The 24251-nt window shown below is 34.0% G+C and overlaps 1 protein-coding gene across 3 annotated transcripts in view; it reads right to left on the reverse strand.

Annotated features, from left to right (window-relative positions):
* Positions 1 to 24251, reverse strand: part of LOC123672630 (nephrin-like) — a 516260-nt gene that overhangs the window by 129190 nt on the left and 362819 nt on the right. For all 3 annotated transcript variants that reach the window (XM_045606814.1, XM_045606833.1, XM_045606823.1), the window contains exon 5: positions 19443 to 19724. In XM_045606814.1, the coding sequence (XP_045462770.1) occupies positions 19443 to 19724 (282 nt within the window). The remainder of the gene's footprint in view (positions 1 to 19442; positions 19725 to 24251) is intronic.

Genomic DNA, 24251 nt, shown 5'->3' on the forward strand with positions numbered 1-24251 from the left:
CAATTATCAATTAAATAAAATTTGAATTGATTTACCTTTTACTCAATTGTCAATTGAAGGTGTACATTTGAACACTTCATTTATATAAATCTAGAGTTACGAGTTCCTCCAACTTAAGCAAACATTTTAACAAATGTCATCAAGGACCATAATATTCTTTCTCCCACTTCAAGATAAATACCGATTGCCGTGTTTTAGATCTCAGGGAAAATATCCAATAATGGAACGTCAGACCCATTCAGAATGATTGTCTTTCTCCCGAAAACTCGAATTTATCTGATGATTTAGACCATAAACTCGAGCAGTTGATTTTCTCTGATTGTTTCATTTCCGGCAATATATCCGTTTTGTTAGGGAAGTGCATTGGCAGAAGGATATGTATTAGCTACATTAAAGTGCCGTTAGTTGAATGAATTGGCTTTTACTGTAACATCACTCTGAATTTGGGTTTCACAGAAACATTCCTCTGCATAGCAGTTGCTGTTTTATTCAAACCCACTAGAGAAATAGCCTTCCTGGATTTAGTCAGTGAATTTCATCAATTGCAGCATAAATATTGAATTGAGGAAAATACACTGTATTAATTAATTAGCTGTATAACACTTTATTTCTTAATTAGAACAATGTGAAGATGATTTTGTTTCGATATACTGATAATTTTTTCTCAATAGTAAAAACTCTATTTTATTTGGATCAATCAACTCAATCCGTTTCGAAAACCATGGTATACGATGTGAGGAAATCTCATTTTTGACTAGTAAAGATCGTCCATATATCGTGAAAAATCATCAAAATCAATATTTTCTGACAATTATGACTCCAATCTTTTCATGTCGTGTCTTTAAAAACAGTGATAGTTATGTCGGTACTATCAAAATATTGTTCATAAAAGTGACACTTTACATATTTGCTTGGATATATTATTCTCTTAAAAAAAAGATGAAGCACTTATTTGGAAAAAGACGTGAAGTGATTTCCAGAAATTCATGGTAGATTATCATAGCCTTGGAATATTTTTTTTGTTAACCATATTCTACTATCAAAAAGTAGGAATAACCAGTACATATTAACTAATTAATTAGAAAAAGGGGCATTTATTAATATTTGAAAAATTTCTTATTCAAATTTTCAAATAGTTATTGGATTTGATTACGCCTATAAAAATATAAGCATTTTATAGGTTCATTCTTCTTTTAATAATCGTTCTTTTCGAGTAAGTGACTTTTTTCTTCAATATTTTCATTCGAGATTTCTGGCGTAGCGATAATTTGAATATATAAATACTGGAATCTATAAAAATCTTTTTATTGAACGAAATATATTCACATGATGTTCAACATGGTAATTTCACTCATGCAAGATTTGTTGAGTAAAATTAAATGAAAATCCTCTCAGAATGAATGCGCAATAAAGTTGGTGATTGGAATGAGAAAATGTATTTTATACCTTTTATATTTCATTCTCTCAAGAACATATTCAAATATATCATCAGAGTTTCTCTAACAAATATTATTAAAGCAAATTGTTGAAATCATTAATTGTTACTAAGAATTAAAGCAGTAGGAGCCTAAGTTTGAGCTAACCAAAAATCATAATAATTGATTGTAAGTTCTTCCTGAAAGAATTGTCAAGGCTTCGGACAATTATCAATTCAAAAGAAATCTCTGAATAGTTTTGATATACCTACATATAGTTGTAGCTTTATCTCATTCTCCAAGAATTTCGATCTCATCGAAATTTCCAAAATCTCAGCAAATAAGTTGAGATTCCAACGCAGAATTTTACAATGAACACTATAATAAGATATGGTCAGCTTTTCTCAATTACAGGCAGAAACAAATATGGAACTAATCATGGAAGAAGAATATTACAAGGCCCTTTATCACGGAAAAAACACAACACCTGGATATGAAAATATCCCCAGAAGAATATTGAGGAATCTGGATCCCCTCATACATAGCCATATAATTAAAATATATAATTTCTGCATCACCAACAAGCAAATCCTACGAAATCGAGACTTTTGATTTTTAACTACAAAATTGAACCTAACTCCAAAACTATTTTGTTCGGAAATTGCACAATTACACCCACAGATATGTGTAAATACCTCGGTAGCAAATTAGATCAAAAACTGAATGATAAAACCACATAATAACACAAAAGAGAACAGCTATTACTCCAGCCGGACATTTCAGATCGCTCACATATAAAAATCTAGGAATTAGCACCAAAACGGCGAGCAAAATATACAAGATGATATGCAGACCCTTACTGGAGTATGGACACACAGCATTCTTGAACACCCCAAAGACAGCAATGAAAAACATAGAAGTTGCCGAAAGAAACTGAGACACCCACATCCACTGCACAACCCATCTAACCAACTACTATACGAAACTACAGAAGTAGAACCAATACTGGAAAGACTCGAAAAACTTGGCAAAAAGTTCATCACTAACCATAATAACGTAAATATTATGAATCCACTGTTACACAGCTACAAAGGACAACACCACCGAAAGCCAAACTACCGGCACTCCCAATCTTCCAACACTTGAAATCTCTTTGAATGTCAACAATAAAGCAGCTACACCAAAGGCAAAGTTACTACTATTCAAACTAATCAATAGAATAATAGTTTTGTTTTTTTTATATTTTCTGATAATTTATAGTAGAATTTAATATAAAACTGTAAATAACTAGCTGGAAGACTGCGGTCGATAGCCATTTGATTGAAAAATCAATAAATGTTCTCTCTCTCAAGTTGGGATTTTACAGTAATTTTACTCCTCTTTCCTTGGTGATACGCAGAATTATATTTCAAATGGTTTTATAACATTCATTCTGATTTATTGGTACAACCGGTTATGCATGTACATTGTTCTATCGAAATTTTGCGCAAATTTAATACCTTGTCAGCTACATCCATAATCACGAGTCCTCTGCTTTTTGTTAAGTCACATTTTCACCACTCCTGCTTTTGGACCTATTTGACATTTATTATCATCTGAAATGTTTGTTATTGTACTAACAAAAAAAAATCTGAAATGTGGACTGCAACATAGCCTCCTATCGATAATGATGTTAGGTATAAATACGATTCTTCAACATCCTTCGGGCCTGCTTTCTCAACTTTTTCTACAGTTTTTGATAAATATTGAAGGGTGATCGAACTCCTAGAAATATTTTCTCTATTAATCTCCATAGGTGAATAAATCTCGACATGACGTATGATAAGAACTCCAGTTCTGGTCATAATACTTATGTTCAGTTAGTCCAGTTACTGTCAATACATGATCTTTGTCATTTTGAAATACTTGAGACCAGCCTAATTTGGTTAATATCTGCATCAAGTGTTCTGTGAATGCTGCAGCTTCTTTAGCTTCAAGCGCATGAAGGAAATAAAAGTTGGGTAGATGCTCTCGATAATGTATAATAGGTATGTCAAATATCGAGTCATACCTTATCAAGATCACCTCTCCGACGCAATAAAGGTTGAAAATGAAGGCAGCAACAAGATTATTAACTGGTTCACATGTAAATCTCATGTCTCATTATCAATTATCAGTGTTTTTAAAAATAAGATTCATTAACTCCAATTAACTTAAATCTACGGCACTAGCTGATTAAGAACTGCTTTGATGGTAAAACTGTAAAATATATTCTACAGACAAAATTTTGCTAGATGTAATTTGTAAGAATTTTGCTCATATGGATGAAAAAATATAGCTCTGAAACTAAGATTGTTTGCAGAACAAACTTTTTTACTGTTTATATTTTGTTTTGATTTTCAGCCTGCTGGGCCACCCCAGGACCGGCATACCGGAAATTTTGCCAGGGCGCCAAATTATAAGGTCAGTAGGAAATTAAAAAATTGCCAAGCACCAATTTCATTGAAATCCAATAGGCGCACTCCACTAGTTATGAAAATACAAATAGGTACTAGAATGCGCCTTTAAAAATTGCGTCGTCTTTTTACAACAGAGCTTGATACTTTAAAATAATTCTGGCCGATTTTTGATGAAATTGACAAAACGTTCCAATATAAATTGGATAAGGTGATTTTAAATCCGAGACTACGATTTCATTTCGAATTGAAAAGATGCCTGAGAGGAATAACAGAGGCTCCCTTGAAGAAAATTCAAGAACACGCATTTCGAAAATTTGAGAGAAAAAAACGAATAATGGGGCTCAAATATATAAATAACTAAATCTAAACACTGAAAAATACGTGATAATGAATGATTGTTGAACAGAGCCATCAGCTGCCAAAAACAATTTTTCTGGTAAAACAAAACATATCAATGTAATGCTCCAACAAAATCCGTTGAATAGGAAGGTAATATTAAATACTTGGGAGAAAATATATGTTGAGTATATTGCGGGGAAGATGGCACAAAAAATTCAGTTCATAATTAGAATTAGTGACAAAATAGATATAAAGACCAGATGTTATTTAGGGCAATAGTTTTACCTCATTTGGACTTTTGCGCGTCATTATTTTTTAACTTGAAATCGAATAGCATAGATAAGCTGCAGAAATATTGAATTGGGGTATGAGAATGGTTAGTTGGTGTAATAAAGCGTGTTTTTTGCAGAGCTATAGAACTTTAAATTGCAATAAAACAACGATGGATTATTCGATTGACATGAATTTTATTTTTCCGCAAGATAATCTTGTGGCATTACATTTCAAATATGATTTCTGGCATATGACCGCCACAGCTGGCTCGGATGTAGTCCAATCTGGACGTCCAGTTTTCGATTACTTTTTCCAACATTTGTGGCCGTATATCGGCAATAACACGGCGAATGTTGTCTTCCAAATGGACAAGGGTTTGTGGCATATCCACATAGACTTTACATAGCCCCACAGAAAGTAGTCTAGCGGTGTTAAATCACAAGATCTTGGAGGCCAATTCAAAGGTCCAAAACGTGAGATTAGGCGGTCACCAAAAGTGTCTTTCAATAAATCGATTGTAGCACGAGCTGTGTGACATGTTGCGCCGTCTTGTTGGAATCATAGCTCCTGGACATCATGGTTGTTCAATTCAGGAATGAAAAAGTTAGTAATCATGGCTTCATACCGATCACCATTGACTGTAACGTTCTGGCCATCATCGTTTTTGAAGAAGTACGGATCAATGATTCCACCAGCCCATAAAGCGCACCAAACAGTCAGTTTTTCTGGATGTAACGGTGTTTCGACATACACTTGAGGATTAGCTTCACTCTAAATGCGGCAGTTTTGTTTGTTGACGTAGCCATTCAACCAGAAGTGCGCTTCATCGCTAAACTAAACAAAATGGACGTAGTGCGCGATACGTATTCCGCACAGAACCATTATTTTCGAGATAAAATTGCACTATTTGCAAGCGTTGTTCAGGCGTGAGTCTATTCACGATGAATTGCCAAACCAAACTGAGAATAAATCACTTGACAGCTGTTGAATCGGTCGCCATAATGCAATAATGCCAACTTAAGGTTATATACATCGAAAAAAAACATCCTTTAGAAGAACTCCAGAAGGTTGAATTTGATTAATGTAGGGCAAAGGATTAAATGGAATATTTCCCTCCTGTCAAAAATTCTATGTATATGGAGAACAATTATCGAAAATTACAGCGATAATTGCATTGTAGGAAGCGAAACTGCACTACGATAATTGTTCTGTTCATAGATGCATAGTTTCTATGCATCTTACACAGTTCGAATCTATGGCAATTCCATTCTACATCAGTTTGACAATTGATGTAAGAGTTTATTCGGGAAATATTCCCCCGAATTACACTCGTGCATCAAAATGACCGGATAATTTCGCATTCCAGCGTGTTTTCTTTGAAAAACTGCATTCGGTCATTTTCATTTTTGGAGAAAGAGCTCATGCAGTTTTTATGACAACACGCTGTCATGCAAAATTATCGGTAATTTTGATGCACTTGTGCAATTACTTACGAAAACATTAGAAATGATGTATAAGATTAAACATAAAATGCTGCCAAACTATTTTTCTGAAAATATAAAGTATATATCTGAAGTTCATGAGTATAATACAAGAAATAGAAATAACTTTTATGTGGATTCTTTTCGTACTTGTTCTGCATCAGGGTCAAAACTTGTGAAAGGATTAACTTTATATAATGAATTGTCGAATGAAATTAAAAATTGTGATAAATATGGGAATTCTAGAAAATTATTGATTTCTTACATTAAGGAGCATTATGATTGAATTATTGTTAGAGTAATACTGCTATTTCATGTTTTGTAAATAGTATATATTGCTAATAAAGGGTGTTATTATTATTATCATTATATTACCTCTAATGAATTAACTCTGTATTAAGCCAGATATCTGAATTTTACTAAAGTAGAGCGGTAAAACTTTATTTTGCCGGGGCGCTAAAATGTCTGGCAGAAATAGTTAAGCTTGATTTCGATCAGATTCGAAGTTGTTCATTTTACTATGTGTAATACAGAATTGAATCGAGTTCATATAAAAACGAGTTATAGTTCATCCTAATGTCAGTGGCTAGCTTTGAACCTCTCGCAAATAGACTGAGAAATGGTAATTAGTTTGCATTTTGCCGTCTCGTTTTTGGCACGTTCTTCTCGTTACCATGAATACGAAATTGAACTGAAGAATACTGAAAAAGTTCCATACTACGCTGCGGAATCAAGTATAGTGATTTTCCGCTCTTTGAAGTCATTTCACTCGGGAATAATTGCTCTCTCTCTGATGATAGGTAAGTCAGAGAGGGTAAATATTCCAGTTATATGTGCATGTTCAGTTGGATTATTATTCGACCTGCTGCATTTGAAATAAATCCGTACGGGTCAAATTGCCAGAATTTTTTCTGTTCCGTATAATTTACCGTTTTCAGATGAAAAATCAGCTACTTTTATAACATGCCATAATTAGTGAGGTATAAGATGAATAATTCATTGATTTTCTCGGAGTATGACCTTTGAATTTTTCATTGAGATAACATGTTTGATATGATCTTTTTCTTAGTTTCGTATCAAAAGAATTCTATTATTTTGCTGTTTTATCATGCTCTTTTTTCCTTTTCTATTTTGTACGTTTCACCATACATAAGAAATAATGTTGAATGTTTATGCACAAATAGAGATATTCGAATCACATATACTTAAACCAAAATATATATATAAACTCCTCTACCTAAGTTATTCTGGAAAATGGGACATTCGTTTTCTAATACAGGGTGAGTCTCGACTGTTACATATATTTCAACCGATGAGTCCTGAGGTCAAAGGAAACCACTTTTTTTTTAAGATAGAGGTTGTTAAAAATACAAAAAAAATTTTATATTTAGTTATATCTCGAAAATAGAATGGAATCGAAAGGAAATTATATTCCGAAAATAATTTTTTTATTGATGTGATGAATCTTTTCCAAATATAAAATTCCATCAAAGTCCGATCAACTCCAAAATGGCCGCACCACTGAGTGAGAAAAAAAATCGATTCGGAAAAAATAATAAAGTAAAAAAGTGTTTCTTTTGATCTCAGGAATCTTCGGTTGGAATATATCTACATATATTTATTATTATTTGAAAATATTTAAGCATAACTTCGATTTATTGAAACAAGAAAACAGACGAATATCCTTCCAAAATATAATTTAGTAAAACTAAAATTTTTATATAAATACCAAATAACATGCATGTATGACTCAATATAAATTAACTATATACTTAACCTGTATATATTAATTACAAGTTTTGGTACTCATTATTCATCTAATAATATGATGCAGCGAAGATCAATAAAGATTTGGTATAATCATCACAAAAAAGTAGGTCTTCAAGAAACCCCGTGTACCTTGAAAACAAATCGTTTTTAGGATTTTTTAATTACATTTTCTTGTATACCTCCAATTTAGGAACACTCTCTATAAATTTCATTATTGTACAATTATTGGTCACAAACTCCGCAATATTTTTCTAGACCTCGAGTCAATAGACCCCCCTAAATTTTTTCTGATGTTCGTTCGTTTAAATTGATGGTCAAGAGTGCTGTTGAGAAATTAGAGTTGACTTTCTGTGATTACAAGTAGCGCTTAGCTTGTACCTTGTATATTTCCCAGATTTGAAGTATGTAAACAAATGTTAGTGATATGGTACAAGCTAAGCGCTACTTGTAATCACAGAAAGTCAACTTTAATAGCTCAACAGCACTCTTGACCACCAATTTAAACGTCTTTCATTGTCTTTGGACGCGAAGTTTTCTATTTCAAATGATGAAATCTTCAAATGAATTCGTTCCGATTGATTCTATATTTTTTCAGGTTTTCTTTTTCTGCTCGTTCGTTTCATTGAGCATCTCATCATTTCGACACAATGTTTCATCATCTCAGTGAAGCTTTCAGATTTTATTTTTTTTATATATTTGAATTTTCTGAAAAATGCTTTTGCCCTTTTTCTCTAATTTATTCCCCAACTAGCGAATTTTTTCCTTTGATCGAAAAATATTGGTTTTTTATTATTTTTCCAACCCATCAAGTATACCATATTATGTGTTATCAAAAAGGTTAAAATTTCAAGACGGTCTGCGATGAATCAAGAAAGGACGGAAGATCTGGGCACCGAAAAGGAGTTGGAAATATAAAATCATTGATGACTTTGCAATGAAGAGGACTAGATGAGTTGTATGTTTTATTTTGTTAATATTTGTTTCAGTTTGAATGAATAAATGTATAATGAACAGCAATAAATACAAAAGTTTCCATTTCTAATATATTTTCCTATTCTTTTACATTTATTCGCTTTTATAAAAATATTGTAAGATTAGTTCATATTATATCAAATCATGATCGCTGGTCATATTTTATCTGCATAAATATCTGAGCAAGCATTAATAATAGTTATATCATTTCAATTGAAGGGTGGGTGAGGATTACTCAAAGTTCATTACCTCCTATTAGAGGCCCGCTCCTCTAGTTACCTAGAGGCCCGGTGAGGCCTATCACCGGTCCTGATAATAATGATGGAAAGCTATAGGAAATCCTAACAGATTAACCTATGAGGAGGACCGAATCGTTTCTTGCCCACCGCAGATTTCAGATGCTTTGTGACCCTGGAAACAGTGGAAACTGACATCTTTCGAAGGGTCCCTGATTTCTCTGAATAAGTGTGTACTTCCTGCGCAATCAAGATCCTAAAGGACAAGAATAGTCTCGGAATACTGTTAGATTGAATAAACAAACGTATTTACAATAGTCGACAACTGTTCCAAATGAAAAACGAAAAGCGAATCATTTGGTTGTGTAATTACAAATTTGAAAAGATAAGGATAAAATGTTGTGCAGTCAACAGTAATACTGGCACTTAATTACAATTACAACTGAAAATATTGCAGCTTTCGATTTTGGTCCTGATTACGAACTTAATAATTCATTTAAGCATATTATCTTACGAAATAATTTATCACAGCAGATTTGTGAATGTCACTTAATAGGTAATAATTGAAAGTGATTAAGTTTGAATAGAACCTAATACTCTGTCTGAGAAATATCTAATGATATTTCAGTTTCCCTAGAAGAAGTTTTAATTCATGAATGAAATTCTCCGAGAAGCTTTTATATAGAACTCTGAAGGGAACATTTCTTATTAAATTCAATAAGCTTCGCTCGGCAGTTAAGTTTTCATCTTCTTGGAGTTGTTATTTCTACCCTATCTCCTATTCATCTCTCAGAATATTGGTTAATTGTTAAAGTAGGGAAATCGTTCGCTTATAATGTTTACTTCAAGACACAACAAAGTTTTCGGTGATTTCAATTTATATGGTGGTCCTTCGAGACATGCTAATACTTTGCGGGACAGAGGAGGGTTGTGGCGACACATATTAGGAAAAAAATTTCGTATGGACAACTTAGTCCAGTAGACAAATACAAAAAAGGTCGGTCCTCTGGAAAAAATTCCCAACTTAATGAAACTTAAACAGGTGGTTCGGTAGTGTTGCGGGATGACTCTGTCAAGTTATCCAACACGAGGACCCTGTGCTAACTTGAGGGCGGCCGAAGAAACTCAACATTTCCAGACTTTTTTCAATTTTCTGCTCATAACCTCTAAACTAAGTAGTTTTCGACCAAAACGTTCATTTTCAAAGTTGTAGATCATTAAATTCTCTACAATTTTGTATCCACAAACTTTTCCGTTTACCTAATATCAATTGGGATATAGTCCATCAAATTTATAGTCCAGTAGTCAAAGCAAAAAAGTGGGGTCTGCTGGAAAAAATTCCGAACTGGATGAAATTTCTACAGATTGTTCGGGAGTGTTAAGGGATGACTCTGTCGAGTTATCCAACACTAGGATCCTGTGCTAACTTGAGGGGGGAACCCCAATATTTTTGGACTTTTTTCTCGGGTTCTATACAATCATTATTTTCAGTTGATTCTTGGTTATTATTTATTGTTGATCTGATTATTAAGGTTCAAAATAATTATGGGTTGATAGGAATTTACAGTAAGTTGACAATATGCCACCATAACATCGAAATATATATTCTTCACATAAACATAGGCTTTAAGTATAAGCTACCCCCCCTCCTCCTCCCTATGTTTGAATATGTCGATATCTCGGTCGATATTGATGAGTAATTATAATTACCATAGAACGGCTGGTAATTGTTAGTTAGAGGGTCAAAACCTTTGTTTTTGCCAATTTTTGACATTATGAGAAAATTCTTCTCATTTTGATTGGCTGTATCTCGGTCGATATAAGGTTCAGAAAAAAGTTTCGAAGAACAAAGTTATGAGGAATTCAATTATCTACAACTTTGAAGATGAACGTTTTGGTCGAAAACTGATTGAGTTGAAAGTTATAAGCAAAAAACCGAAAAAATTCCGAAAATATTGAGGTTTTTCGGCCCTCCTCGAGTTAGCACAGGGTCCTCGTGTTGGACAACTTCGTCAGAGTCATGCCACAGCACCACCGAACAACCTGTAGAAGTTTCATCAAGTTCGTAATTTTTTCCAGGTAAAATGTATTTATCTACTGGACTATAACTACCGTGAATGTCCTTACTTTTGAAACACAAAGTGATGAAGCTTCGAAAAAAAAACCTTCTTTTAAAACCATTGTGCTACTGTTTGTTATCCTTATGGAGCTGACTATACACTTTGATGCTTCAAATAGCATTTTCTGATATATAAACAATGTATAATTATTTTTGGGAATAATGGTTATTTTTTCTTGGTCTGACTATGAAATTATGCATGTACCTTGAAATTGTAATTTCAGTTTTTAATTTCTCTATTTTGATTCATACATAAATATCCAGAATCTCAACTGCGGCGTTTTTTTCTGGTCGAGGAAATATTGAATATATTTTTTTCATTTTATTTTTTAGATATTATAATATGGTTTATGTATCGCTATGAACCTGATTGAAAACAAATTTTTTCGAAAATAGATATTTTATAAAGAAAAAACGTCCCGAGTCTAACGTCCCCGGGTACATTTTCTTTTGAAGTTGAAGATCAACCAAGTGGTCTGTGAGTCGAGGCTTTTTCTTTACCATTCCGTCTGTAGCCTAAGACATAAAAAATTCATAATTTCAAATTTAAAGATCAAGGACGCATTTTTCAAATGGTTTGCCTTTCTAGGACATTGCCCTGCTCGATTCTTTCTAATCGTGCGGCTCGAAACTTCATTTCCCTCAATTTGTGAAATAAGTTTTTTTCGGCAACCGTCCAGGAAGTGCTCACTTCCCGGACGCCTTTTCTCTGAGAAAGTAGCATTTCCCGGCCTAGTCCGGAAAGTACGTACTTCCCGGACTAGTCCGGAAAAGAATCACGTCGTTTGTGTCATTGTGAATATGAAAATCTTGGTAGGTATATTTTTAATAAATGCAAGTGATCATTACCATAGCAACCGAGAAAACGGCTGACAGTTCATATGAAATTAGTTGTCAACAATTCGCATGTTTTTTGATCGCAATCGCAATAAAATATGGAAAGCAACAACGATAGTGTTATTCTACACGGTTGCCGAAAAAATATTGTACGCAACACGCCCGAAAATAGTTTTTTTCGGCAACCGTCCAGGAGGTGCTCACTTCCCGGACGCTTTTTCTCTGAGAAAGTAGCATTTCCCGGCCTAGTCCGGAAAGTACGTACTTCCCGGACTAGGCCGGAAAAGAATAATAGAATCCATAGCAACCGAGATAACGGCTGACAGTTCATATGAAATTAGTTGTCAAAAATTCGCATGTTTTTTGATCGCAATCGCAAGAAAATATTGAAAGCAGCAGCGATAGTGTTATTTTACATGGTTGCCGAAAAAATATTGTACGCAACACGCCCGAAAATGGTTTTTTTGGACTCACAGACTTCCAGGACGAGCGTAAGCGGTCTATTCGTCCAAAAAAACACTATTTTCCGGACTTGTTACGTAAATTACTATTTCGTATCAAGAAAACTGGAAAAAACCTTTGAATATCGATTTTCTGAATACGGTTCCTAGGAAAAAGTTTGATTATCAATTCTTTGGAGAAACATAGGCAAACTTTATACAAGTTTTACATTCAGATAGTTGAGCATTTTTTTGCCATAATGAATGAAATGGAAGTCGGAAGTTGATTTTCAATATCTTTCAGTTCAAATGCAGCTTAACTGTTGAAACTAATAGTTCTGCAGAATTCACGATCGCACTTTTTGAATTTTTTGACTGAACTTATTTTTAAAAAGACGCGTAATATCCCATCCTTGTCGTCAATTATATTTTAGCGAATGAAAACCTCCTTGTCAAATCAAACGTTTTTTTTTACAAGGAAAATACAAGTAATGCATCCCGAAATCGGAATTATTTTAATTGAACAGAGTAATGAACTTGAATCATCTATTTCAAAATGTACAACCTAATTCTCGACTCTATCATTCTTAAGATCACATAAATATTGACAATTGATTTTTCGATGTTCTTCTTGAATTTTCGATGGTTCTCGTTAAAGTTCGCGAAAAGCTTCATAATGGCATTCTACATCAAACTGCAGATTTTATCTGGAGAAAATTTGCAGTTTTCAAATTAACAAAAACACAACATTTCAAACATCCATTTATAAGGACATCATTCAAGATCCAATTTCCGTTTTCAGGATTTTCCGATTTTAAGGTTCTTTTCATTCGAAATCGGGCTGATCGTTTTCGGTCCAAACAATATATTGACGTAATGGTTATGTACATGCAGCAGACCAAATATTTGAAGTAAAAACGTGATCAAATGAAGGCATCCTTTTTATTGATATTGATTTTTGACACCACCTGATATTTGTTCGTTTATTTCCTTGATCTACTTAATTGTTGATTCGATATTCGATCCTTCTTTTCCCTCTCACTTAAAAAAAATGGAAGACATAAATGTGAGTTGTTGAATCCACTCGATTTAGATGGTTCGTCCCAAGCTGATGTGTGTGTTCCGAATGAATTTTTATCTAATTTCCTTACATTAATGCACAAATTTTGATGGCCAGAGATGTGCGAGTAATCAAGGCGCCTGAAGCAGAGCATTTTTCAGCGTCCCAGCTGAAAGAGCATCATTAACAACCATAACCTCTCTCATAACAAACCTCCAAAAAATACACCACCTGCCTCGATGATAATACAAAACTTTCTTCTCCCAATGAAAAATTTTGCATTAACAAAAATTAAATCCTAGTGAATGAAGAACATTGAAATGTTTCAATAAGGGATTTTGTTAATATTAGTTGAGCAGCCATGTGTTATTTATTAGAGGACGGTTTTAAGATTTTTATTGTAGGGAATATTGACAAAGGCAGCGGAGCGGTACAACCTTATGTTGTTTTTAAAAATCAAGGATGGAATAAGAAAAGGCGGCCAGCAAACTGGGCCAAATTGCCGCCCCTCAAATATAGCGCCTGAACTGTTTCGCCCCTAACGCCGGCGCCGGCCCTTTTGGTGGTTTATAAGGTCGACATTCTCCATAGGTTTTCAATACTTGTCAGTGAATCCACTCATTTAATGTGATTCAGTAGACCTTGGGAGCTAAAAATTTGTGAGAAATGATCCATAGCCGCAGCGCCAAGGAAGGAATTACCTGTCATATGTATGAAGCAGTCTACTTCATCAGATAGCCTACCTTTTCTGGAATATTTCATGGATGTCGGTGTTCTGTATCCACCTTCAGTATATTAACATTTTTAAGAGCTAAAGTCAGTCATGAGCATAAGCTAATGCCTATAATCATTCGAAATTTGTCATGATATATCATAAAGTGCCAGGTCACCTCAGCCTGAATTTAAATCCTACTTGATTTAATTATGACATCGATGACTAACAAAATTGTCACCTTTGATCAGAGCAACACCTGCCAGTTCCCCCACCATAATCATATTTTTGTTAGTCTTAATTTCAAACGTCCCAAGAGATGACTCCGTGTTATCAAATGTCGTTACCTGAATAATATCGATAAAACGGCCCCTACTACATAAGATGAGTAAAATCGATTGGACTTCGTTATATGAGAACATTACATTGGATGATGAGGTTGAATTTCTTGATGTTAGGATTATATAAGTATATGATGTTGTAGCACCCTACAGTTTTGTCACAGTAAGACATCCCCTATTCCCCTTGTTGAACGTAAACTTGAAGCCACCTTTGGAAAACCAGGATATACAGGGTGAAACATGAATGGATAGCCATAGCCAAGTGGTATATGCAGGTCATCCAAGCCTTTCAGAAAAGTTGCTTGTTGTGTATTTTATAAGGAGGTTAGTTTCGAAGATATAGGGAAATTCATCATTCAGATATTCATAACTTGGGAACAAGCTGTCCGATTTTGTTTGAATTCATAAAACATTTCAAAACGTATCATGCAATTTTATTATTTTTATGGCTGTACTCAGATAATTCAGTTTTTTTTAGACTTCAAAATCAATGTTTTTTCGCGTTTTGAAAAAATGTTGTTATTTCCATAAAAAATACATTACCTACTCAGTGTGATGAATTAAATTTTTTCTTTGAATGGGAGACTTGTTTTAAAAAAGTACCTAAAAGTTTCCAGATAGTTAAGATTCGTTAGAATTCTTCGACACCTGGATACTTTCTGCATTTTTTTTGTTAGTGGCATCGACTACTAACAGGCCAATTGAAAAGTCCCCGGTCTACATAGTAAAAGGTAAAACAATTGTCGGAAATAATTAAAAACTGTGGAAAGTAGTAAGTGTTTATATTTATTCTTTACCAAAAAAAAAAAAATAGTGAAACACATTTTTTTGGCCAAATTCGATTTTATTAGTCAACAATGTCAACATAGTTGCCTTCGAGGACGATACAGCGATTACAGCGATCTTCCAACTTTTCGATACCATTTTTGTAGTGCGATTTGTCTTTCACTTCAAAATAGGTCTCAGTTTCGGCGACTACTCTTTTTAATCTACTTTTTGATGACTGAGAACAGGAAAAAGTCGCTGGGGGCCAGATCTGGCGAATTCGGTGGATGCAGAAGCAATTCGAAGACCAATTCAGGCAATTTTGCCATTGTTTTCATTGATTTGTGACAGGGCGCATTGTCTTGATGAAACATCACCTTTTTTCTTCAAATGAGGCTGTTTTTTAGCGATTTCATGCTTTAAACGATTCTATAAAGCTATATCATAATTTCTGTTGATGGTCTGGCACTTTTGGAGGTAATCAATGATTATTATGTCTTGCGCATACCAGAATAATGATGCCATCACCTTGCCAGCTGACTGTTGTGTTTTCCCTCGCTTTGGATTCGGTTCATCGCGTGCAGTCCACTCAGCTGACTGTCGATTGGACTCCGGGGATTAAGTGAATGTTCCTCTTAAAGGGAGTGCATAAAATGAAAAAACAATTACTGTGCTGAAATCAGTATAAAAATACCTTTCAAATGAGGTATCACTCACCCCATCTTCCCTATTCAAAATTTGGGGGTGAGGGTTGTAGTAGCAAGGGTTGAAGCGCTATGCGTCCGTAACCTATATCTTAAGTTGTCCCCCTCGAAACAAAAGTCGACCTGTCCGAGCATTTCTATCGAAAAACTTTATTTCGTCTGTAATCTCGTCTGTTTCGTTTTCAAATGGCCACCCTGTATATCTCAACAAGCTTATATACATTCTCAATTATTTTCATAATGAAGCATTCATTCCAGGAATGACTGATTAAATAAAAACACGATTTTGTGTAAAAATACATTGAAGTATTAATTATTGATTTTGGTTAGGGAAATTGAAGCGATATGTATCTGAAATCTGTTGGAAACAGATGAATATGGTACATGGTTCTATATGTATTTGCGGTTTTACAATCCAATTTCAATCTCATAGACTCTATATTCCATTAACTATTTGTTTAAACAGAAACAATTCATATAGCATTAATTCTGGTAATTTCCATCAGGAACAGATGGGTGCTAAATGTGAGAACCACAATTGAAAACCATAGATCCTTATAATTAACTGCTATTGTATCTCGTACATTCTCATTAATTCCAGGAATCGCTAATAGAAACAGACAAGAGTTATGTGTGAAAACAAAATCAAACATCATAGATCCACATAAGGAATTATTTTTAGAAATTGAAGCAATACATATCGGTAATCTCCATTAAGTACTATCGAATATGGTTCTGTGCGGATTTGCGGTTTCACTATCCAGTTTGGATCTCATAAATTCTCATATATAATTTTCAATAAGATATTTTTGGTTGGGGGCTTACGATGTCAAAAGACTGCTCATATCTATGCACATAAACTCAGCTTCCTCATGTCTTTCATAGGCATCGATTATCATAGGTAATATCATAAATGGCATATAATTCTTCCTGAAGTAATCGAAAAAATATGTTGCTGAGTAAAATTTTAACAATTAAGAGGCATAAGGCTGGTGGCAACAAAAATCCGATCGAATGCTTTTTGTTGAAAAATATTACTTCGCATTGTGTTTTTTCCATTTTTTCACAGGAAAAATTAAATGCCCGTATGGTGAGAAAGTCAAAAATACTGTGAGCATTTATTCTTCAAAAACCTTCAGATCAAAGTGGCGACTTTTGAAGGGACCAGCCTTCTTGGATTTATGGAGGACTTGGTGGACTTATCATGCTTGAAACCATGCAGAGTTCTACTCCAGGAATTTCATAAGACAATAGTTAAGAATACCTTCGAATATCTTAGAGATAGCAGACATAACAGATTCACCCAGTTACAGAAACGTTCATTAAAATTGAATGCCGCATTTATATTTTAATCATCCAATGAACGGTGAAGGTAGTCAATAGGCTACTCCTACTGGTGGATTAAAATTCGTATGACGAAACGAAATTTTAATGAACGTTTCTGCAACTAGGTGACAAGCGTTCAGTTTGAAGTATCGCAAGCGTTTTCTATTTTGTAGATTGCAGGAGCTAGTGTTTATTTCAGTCTTGATATTCAAAAAAAAAACTGAATGAGCATTGCAGAAGATATTAAAAAAAAATTTTAACGCTATGTAGATCAGTAATGAAGCTTTTGAAACATATTTTGTGAACAAAATTATTCCGATTGGGAGAATACGCTCCTGAAATCTTGATACTGAATTTTTGAACACCATCTATATTAGGTTCCCTTTGTTTGATAAAAAAGATCCAAATATTAAAGAATATTTCGTGTTTTCTTTCGATCAGTTTCCGCGAACAAGGTCTTTCTTCGTAAACGATTGGGGAAGGTGCAGAACGAACTTGAATTTTATGATTAGATATAGCACTTTCCATAACCCAAAACGACAGCTGGCAGCGATATGATATAGGTAGGTAGCGAGAACATGAAATTTATACACACAGTTCAATAACTGAAATGATATTCGTAGTCTCTCAATGATTTTCATTCAGAAATATTCCTAAAGATTTCCATTGAATACTTTCATTCATGAACATTTTCTGAAAAAAAGGTTTTCTGTGACTTGAAAATGATAACTAATTACAAGGTGGTTTTTATTCAAGATTTGAAGTTCAATTTGAAATATACTTTCGAGGTAGGATTTTCAGATGATAATGGTGAAGACATTAAAATAAAGTAAATCCATTCAAGCATTGAAATACCAAAAGGATGAGTCTTCAAGCTCAAGAATTTCATAATATTGTGCTAATATATTCCTGTGGCGTTTTCATGCGATATTAACAGACGGTGTCCAGGCTTACCCAGCTTTGACTGATATTTATCGAAGGCCTTTTCTAATTCAGGGGTGAATTGAAGATCTCATTTCAAAAACGCCATTCTCGAAGATGGTTTCCGGTTTGTACTTATAGTTTGATGATTTTTCAAACTGCATCACTCCTTATATGGTTGGCACTTCTTGATACAGTATTTTACCTACTACAGTCTTTCAAATGCTTGTTTCTTAGTTAGGCTTCCATATCGACATCAATTGTCTGAGATAGTTCGATCCTTATGATTAGTTTGCAGTAGTTTCTCGTTGAGATCACCTGTTGTTGGATAATTAGAAAAAATCCTTTCGTTTCTGGATGAATTCCACCTGATGTGAGTCGATAGTTCGATGCTTCATTGTTGAACGCCGTTCGTTTGCTTGTGAACAGCTGCTTGCAAGGCAAAGACGGAAGGGATTTCTGCATCGTATTATGAATGTAGACAAAAAATGGGTTCATAACGATAATCCCAAGCGTAGAAAGTTATGGGGATATCCCGGCCATGCTTACACGTCGACGACCAAACCGATAATTCACGGTTCCAAGATCATGCTCATTATTTGGTGGGACTTGCTCAGCGTAGTGTATTACGAGTTGTTGCAACGGATTCTAAAACAATCACAGGCGATCGCAATTAATGCTTTTGAGCCGAGCATTGAAAGACAAACGGCCGCAATACGACGAGAGACATGATGAAGTGATTCTACATCACGACAATGTTCGATTTCATGTTGCGAATGTGGTCAAGACATACCTGGAAACGTTGAAATGGCAGTCCTACCCCGCCCGCCGTATTCTCCAGATGTTGCTGGCTGACCAGCAATTTCGGTCTTATGAAGAAGAAAAAATTGAATCGATTCGAGGATCGCTTCGAAAAATTACCAGTTTTTTCAACGCGGGATTCGCACGCTGCCCGAAAGATGGGAGAAAGTAGTGGCCAACGATGAACAATAATTTGAATCATAAATTTATAATCAGTTTTTTACAATAAAGCCATAAATGACGGAAAAAAACGAAGGTAGCAAAGTTGTATGCGTATATAATTGTATAATATGCTATTTATGTTGAAACTAGTGTTTTAATTTGAATGTGTAAGTAGTCTTAGACAAAAACTTCGCTACTAGTAATACTAGTGTTTGAGTTTGAATGTGAAAGTAGTCTTTGACAAAAACTTCGCCACCTTCTCGATATTTTTTATAAAAAAAAAATCGATTTTTATTAAGATTGACACCTTATATTTCTGATAGTACTTACCCATGGATTGGCAATTAAATGGCACTCAAAATAAACGTCAGCACCTTCCTTAATATCACTAGCATCAAGTCCGTGACCTAAATTCAAAGTCACTTTGGGTGGATAAAGAACACCTAGCATCCACGTTTTTTGCAGTTCGCTGAAGGGTATTCGGTGATTAGAGGCCTTGCAACTCAATACAAGTCCGTGATCGGAAGATGTGGGTATGAACGAAAGGGTGCTAGTTGTGGTGTTTCCATCAGCTGATACAGTTACTGTTCCACCCTCTAAAGATAGACCATCCTGAAACAATTGAGTGAAAAATTTAATGAGAATTTTCAACTTGAGAGTAATCACGACATTAAGTATCGATTTTAATATATTTATTTTTATAATTATTATTGAGCATGTCCACTTAAAATAATTTGTTACTGAGAAAAGGCGCCAAGTTTTGTTTTCAAACATAGCGTGGACATTGTATATTGATATATTTGAATTTCGAATATTCTTATATGTCCTACTTCTAAAATTTCCATATTTTAAGATGACACATTTTACATTAGGTTCTGATAACTTCCTAACAAAAATTGAAGAGGTGATCCTAAAGTTATAGACCCGAAGATAGAACGTTTTCCACTGAGAAAATGGAATCGCTATATATTTGCTTATTATTTTTGACCATAAACCTTTGGAATCATTAGAGAAAAACACCTTTAAACTTTATAGTATAGAGAAAACATCAGGGAAATTACAAAAATTAATATATCGGAAACTTAATAACATATAATCATGAAATAGAAAACTTTCGTTGTTACGATGATACTGATAACGACTCATTACTCATTACGAAATGGGATTTTATGAGATTATGAAAACGATATTTTTAACTGCAAAATATAGTGGTTTTCGAGTAATTGATTCACTTTCTTGTTTCGTGTAAAACATAGCTACAATTAAACATTCATCGCTACGATAATTGGAATCCTAGAAAGATGAAATTAAAGGTATGGATTATCAATATCCCGTGTACCTACCATTTACTTGTAATAAAATACGTCCCTAATCACATAGGGTTGTTTAAAAACTGTCTTCAACGAGACCTACTAAAATGATAAAAAAGTGCATGTCTTCAAATGAAATGACCTGCATAAAAAATGAAATTTCCTTTCAGATGATATGACATGTTCCTATACCTGAAATGTTTCTAATAAGAAGCCAGTTTTCAACCCATCGCCTGAAAGGAAATTTCATTTTCTTTTAATACTTGCATGTCATTGATTTGAAAAAAAATACTTTTTAGTATTTCAGTATGTCTTGTTGATTAGGGCAATATTTTATTATACGGGATATTGGTAATCCATACCCTAAATTTCGGCTTTCTAGGATTCCAAATACCGAAGGGATGAATGTTAAATTGAAGTTATGTTAAGCACAAAAAAAGAATCTATTAGTCAAAAACCGCGAGAGATTGGGACAAGTGATTAAATACATAAATAATCAGCTAAGGCAACCGAAGAAAGTAATAATATACTGGGTGTTCTATTTGAAATATCGAAGTTGTCAGTACTTTTTTATATGAGCGGCAACACCGCAGCGCTGAAAATATTTCAGATCGATATAGCGGTAATAAAATGTACCTTCCGTAAAAGTCCAGGGTACAATCAACCCTGGCCCACCCTGTATATTGATGGTAATCAGCTGCTATACGTGCTATTCCCAGGCTCCATGGATCCATCAATACTTAATAGAAAACAATTGATATCTCGGAGACTCGATAATATAATTATGTAATAGAAAACTTTTATTGCTTTTATGATCCAAAATACAATAATTCTCAGCTGCAAAGTTCTAGGACTTTTTTGCGCTGTGATATCTGCAAATGTGGGGGTTCTTGTTATTTTTATACGATAATAAGATTTATTATTTTTCGATTCCAATGATCATCAACACCATGCTCCAAATTCGAAAGAGATAATCCAATCAATGTTCTTCATTTCGAATGCAAGTTCTCTTAGATTATCAGAAGCTCAAAATCCTGTTCGGCGATAACCAGCTGTATTCTCTAAAGGCTTTGTTGCTGTCTCATTGTGTATTCAGGCACAGCACTGTTAATTGGTTATCCAATACAAATGATTAAATGGTCATCTTAAACCAAACATCTTCTTGCCCGACCCGGAGCTCATTCTCGAATTCTGATAGCTGTACGCTGATCGAGTCCGGAGTGAGTATCCGGACAAAATTTACTTTTTTGCGACAGCTCCATATTATGATTTGATCTGTTTTCAGTAAATCAAAACTATCTTCATATTGCTTAAAAAAAATTCACAGGAACAATTTTATTTACATTCCCCTTAAAGAATCTCGCAAAACTTGTCATTTTTGAAAATTCATAACAATTCTAAAATTACACCTAGGCAAAAGTTCTTTTTATTGGGCTTTCTCAAGAAATATTTTTAAAGAATTGAATTTGTTGAATCGAGTATAATTGAGATTAAGTAAAATGTTTTGTTATAAATTTATATAATTCACAAAAAAGGCTAAAACTGTTTAAGTAATTAACAAAAAAATCAATATGTAATAGACTGATTACAGTAATGTATGGATAATCCGAATCCCGGATAATCCGAAGTACCCTATAATCCGAACGACCGAACGGCTCGAACGGTCAAATGATATGTATAATCCGAACAACCTGAACTCTGCATTCAGAACGGAAGAACGGAATCCAGAAGATTTTATTTCTATGCGTGAATTAGGAGAAGGATTAGATCGAGTACTTTATTTATTTATATATTTAGTTAGATTATACAAAAATTTCAGAATGAAAACATTTCAAAACTGAATACGAACTGATGACGAAGAAAATTAGGACACAGAGTTTTTGATGAGACAATTGTTGATTTCACTCAGGAAAATCAAAGCTTTGATGACGAAGATGAACCTATTCAGAAAGTCTCCACTAAGAGGCAATCATATCATTCAATTAATGTCTTCGATGGGCAGAGGAAAATGAATTGTCACCGCATAAGGGATTCTTTTAAGAATAATTCAACAAAAGGCTGCCGATATGAGCATCAAAAACTTGTTCAAGGAACTCATGACAATTTTGTAAAAAGAGGGTATTGAGAATCCTGTAATTGTAATATTACTCTTATTTTTCTTTCGATGTAGGTGAATATTGTGAGAAGTTTTTTTCATTTTCCAATACATATTTTTTATATAAAATACAGCATTTTTCTTGAAAATGCGTCCGCACGCATTAGAAATGAATTTATAATCCGAACGTATTCGGATTCTACATAGATATCATTCAATACAATTTATATAATGTCAATGATTTGATTACCTATGTATCCAGTTATGTATACAAGTTTTGTACCGTGATTATTGTCCATTTTATCAGGAAGAAACTTTTACTAATATTTTGGACAAAACAACACACATAATTCTGAGATAAATTTAGTCATATAGTTTCATGAAATATTACTAACTACTACTGGCTTATATGGAAAAAAAGCCCCTAAAAACCTTTTTTGACCTTTCAGTTATCATTTTATTTTCTTGATAAACGACATTTATTTAGTAACCGAATTTTATATATGATTTCATTAAAAAATGTTACATTATTTTCTTCTATGAATGCTCACATTACTCATACGATCCGAAATCTGAATCACATTTTTTCGACTTGCTTACAAAGTTAGCTTAGTCATGTTATCAATTGTACGGATATTCATGTAATTCCTAATCTACTGATAGTGATAATGACGATTTGAATTTTTTCTATGGATTTCCGAGTTATATCTAATCCATTTCCCAATGGTTGTTTGTTTTCGGATGATCATTGAATGAGATATGAAAGCTGCTTGCCATACAGTCTCATTGAGATTATGGGTCAGAATAGGCCTATGACTTGTGACTATTACGTTATCTACTAAGACTCTTTAGATACCTCTCACCAATGTAAATATTTCGAGTTCAACCGTTCATTTCTTTTTCATCAGTGTTTTATTGCTTTATTGGATTCAAATTTCCAGCACAAAATAGCCCATGATCTTTGAAAATAAATTAGTTTTCCAAAAGAATTTTGCAAGTGAAACTTTATCCAAACAACTGAAGCGTTTATTGATTTTATGGCATCCCATTCCATGATATGGCGTGAAAAAGCGCCGGGGCCATTAGGTTAGACATTTCCACTTCCGAGTTTCCTATTCAGTGACGGCAAGTGTTCGACAACTCGCATTCTTTTTTGGAGCACAGTTCGATGTTTACAATACATGCAGCCGCTTTTCCCACACTCTTATTACTGATTCGTTAAACTGACTCTGCAAGGAAAATGGATATCGGAAGAATTGTATAATTAGCTTCAATATTCAATAGATTCGATCTCCACTTGATAGAAATTCACCAATCAAAATAAAATAATACAAAATAATTTCCAAAAACATTTCACTGCCAAAAACAATTATTTTGCTGTAGATTCATCAGGTTAATTGTAGATTGCGACTGAACAGTGGAATTGTAAAATTAACTATATTTTATTTGAATCTAGTGTAAAGTTATATAATTAATCATATTCATCGAGCAACTTCAATTTTGCTTTCCCATTATTTCTAGATCTATTAGTCTACGGGTTATGTATGAATAATGGTTGACTATTAATAAAACACCAAAGTGTAGGCCTTAGGCTGGTTTTAGAGTCACGCTGACCGTCGGCGCTGAAAGGCCAATATGTATGATTACTGATGAAGCGTTTTAGAATAACGCTGACGGCTCAGCGCTGACCACCGTCAGCGCTGAGGAATCGAGCGCGTACACGCCACGCGTCAG

This window comes from Harmonia axyridis, chromosome 1 (genome assembly GCF_914767665.1).
Source record: "Harmonia axyridis chromosome 1, icHarAxyr1.1, whole genome shotgun sequence".
NCBI classification, from domain to species: domain Eukaryota; kingdom Metazoa; phylum Arthropoda; class Insecta; order Coleoptera; family Coccinellidae; genus Harmonia; species Harmonia axyridis.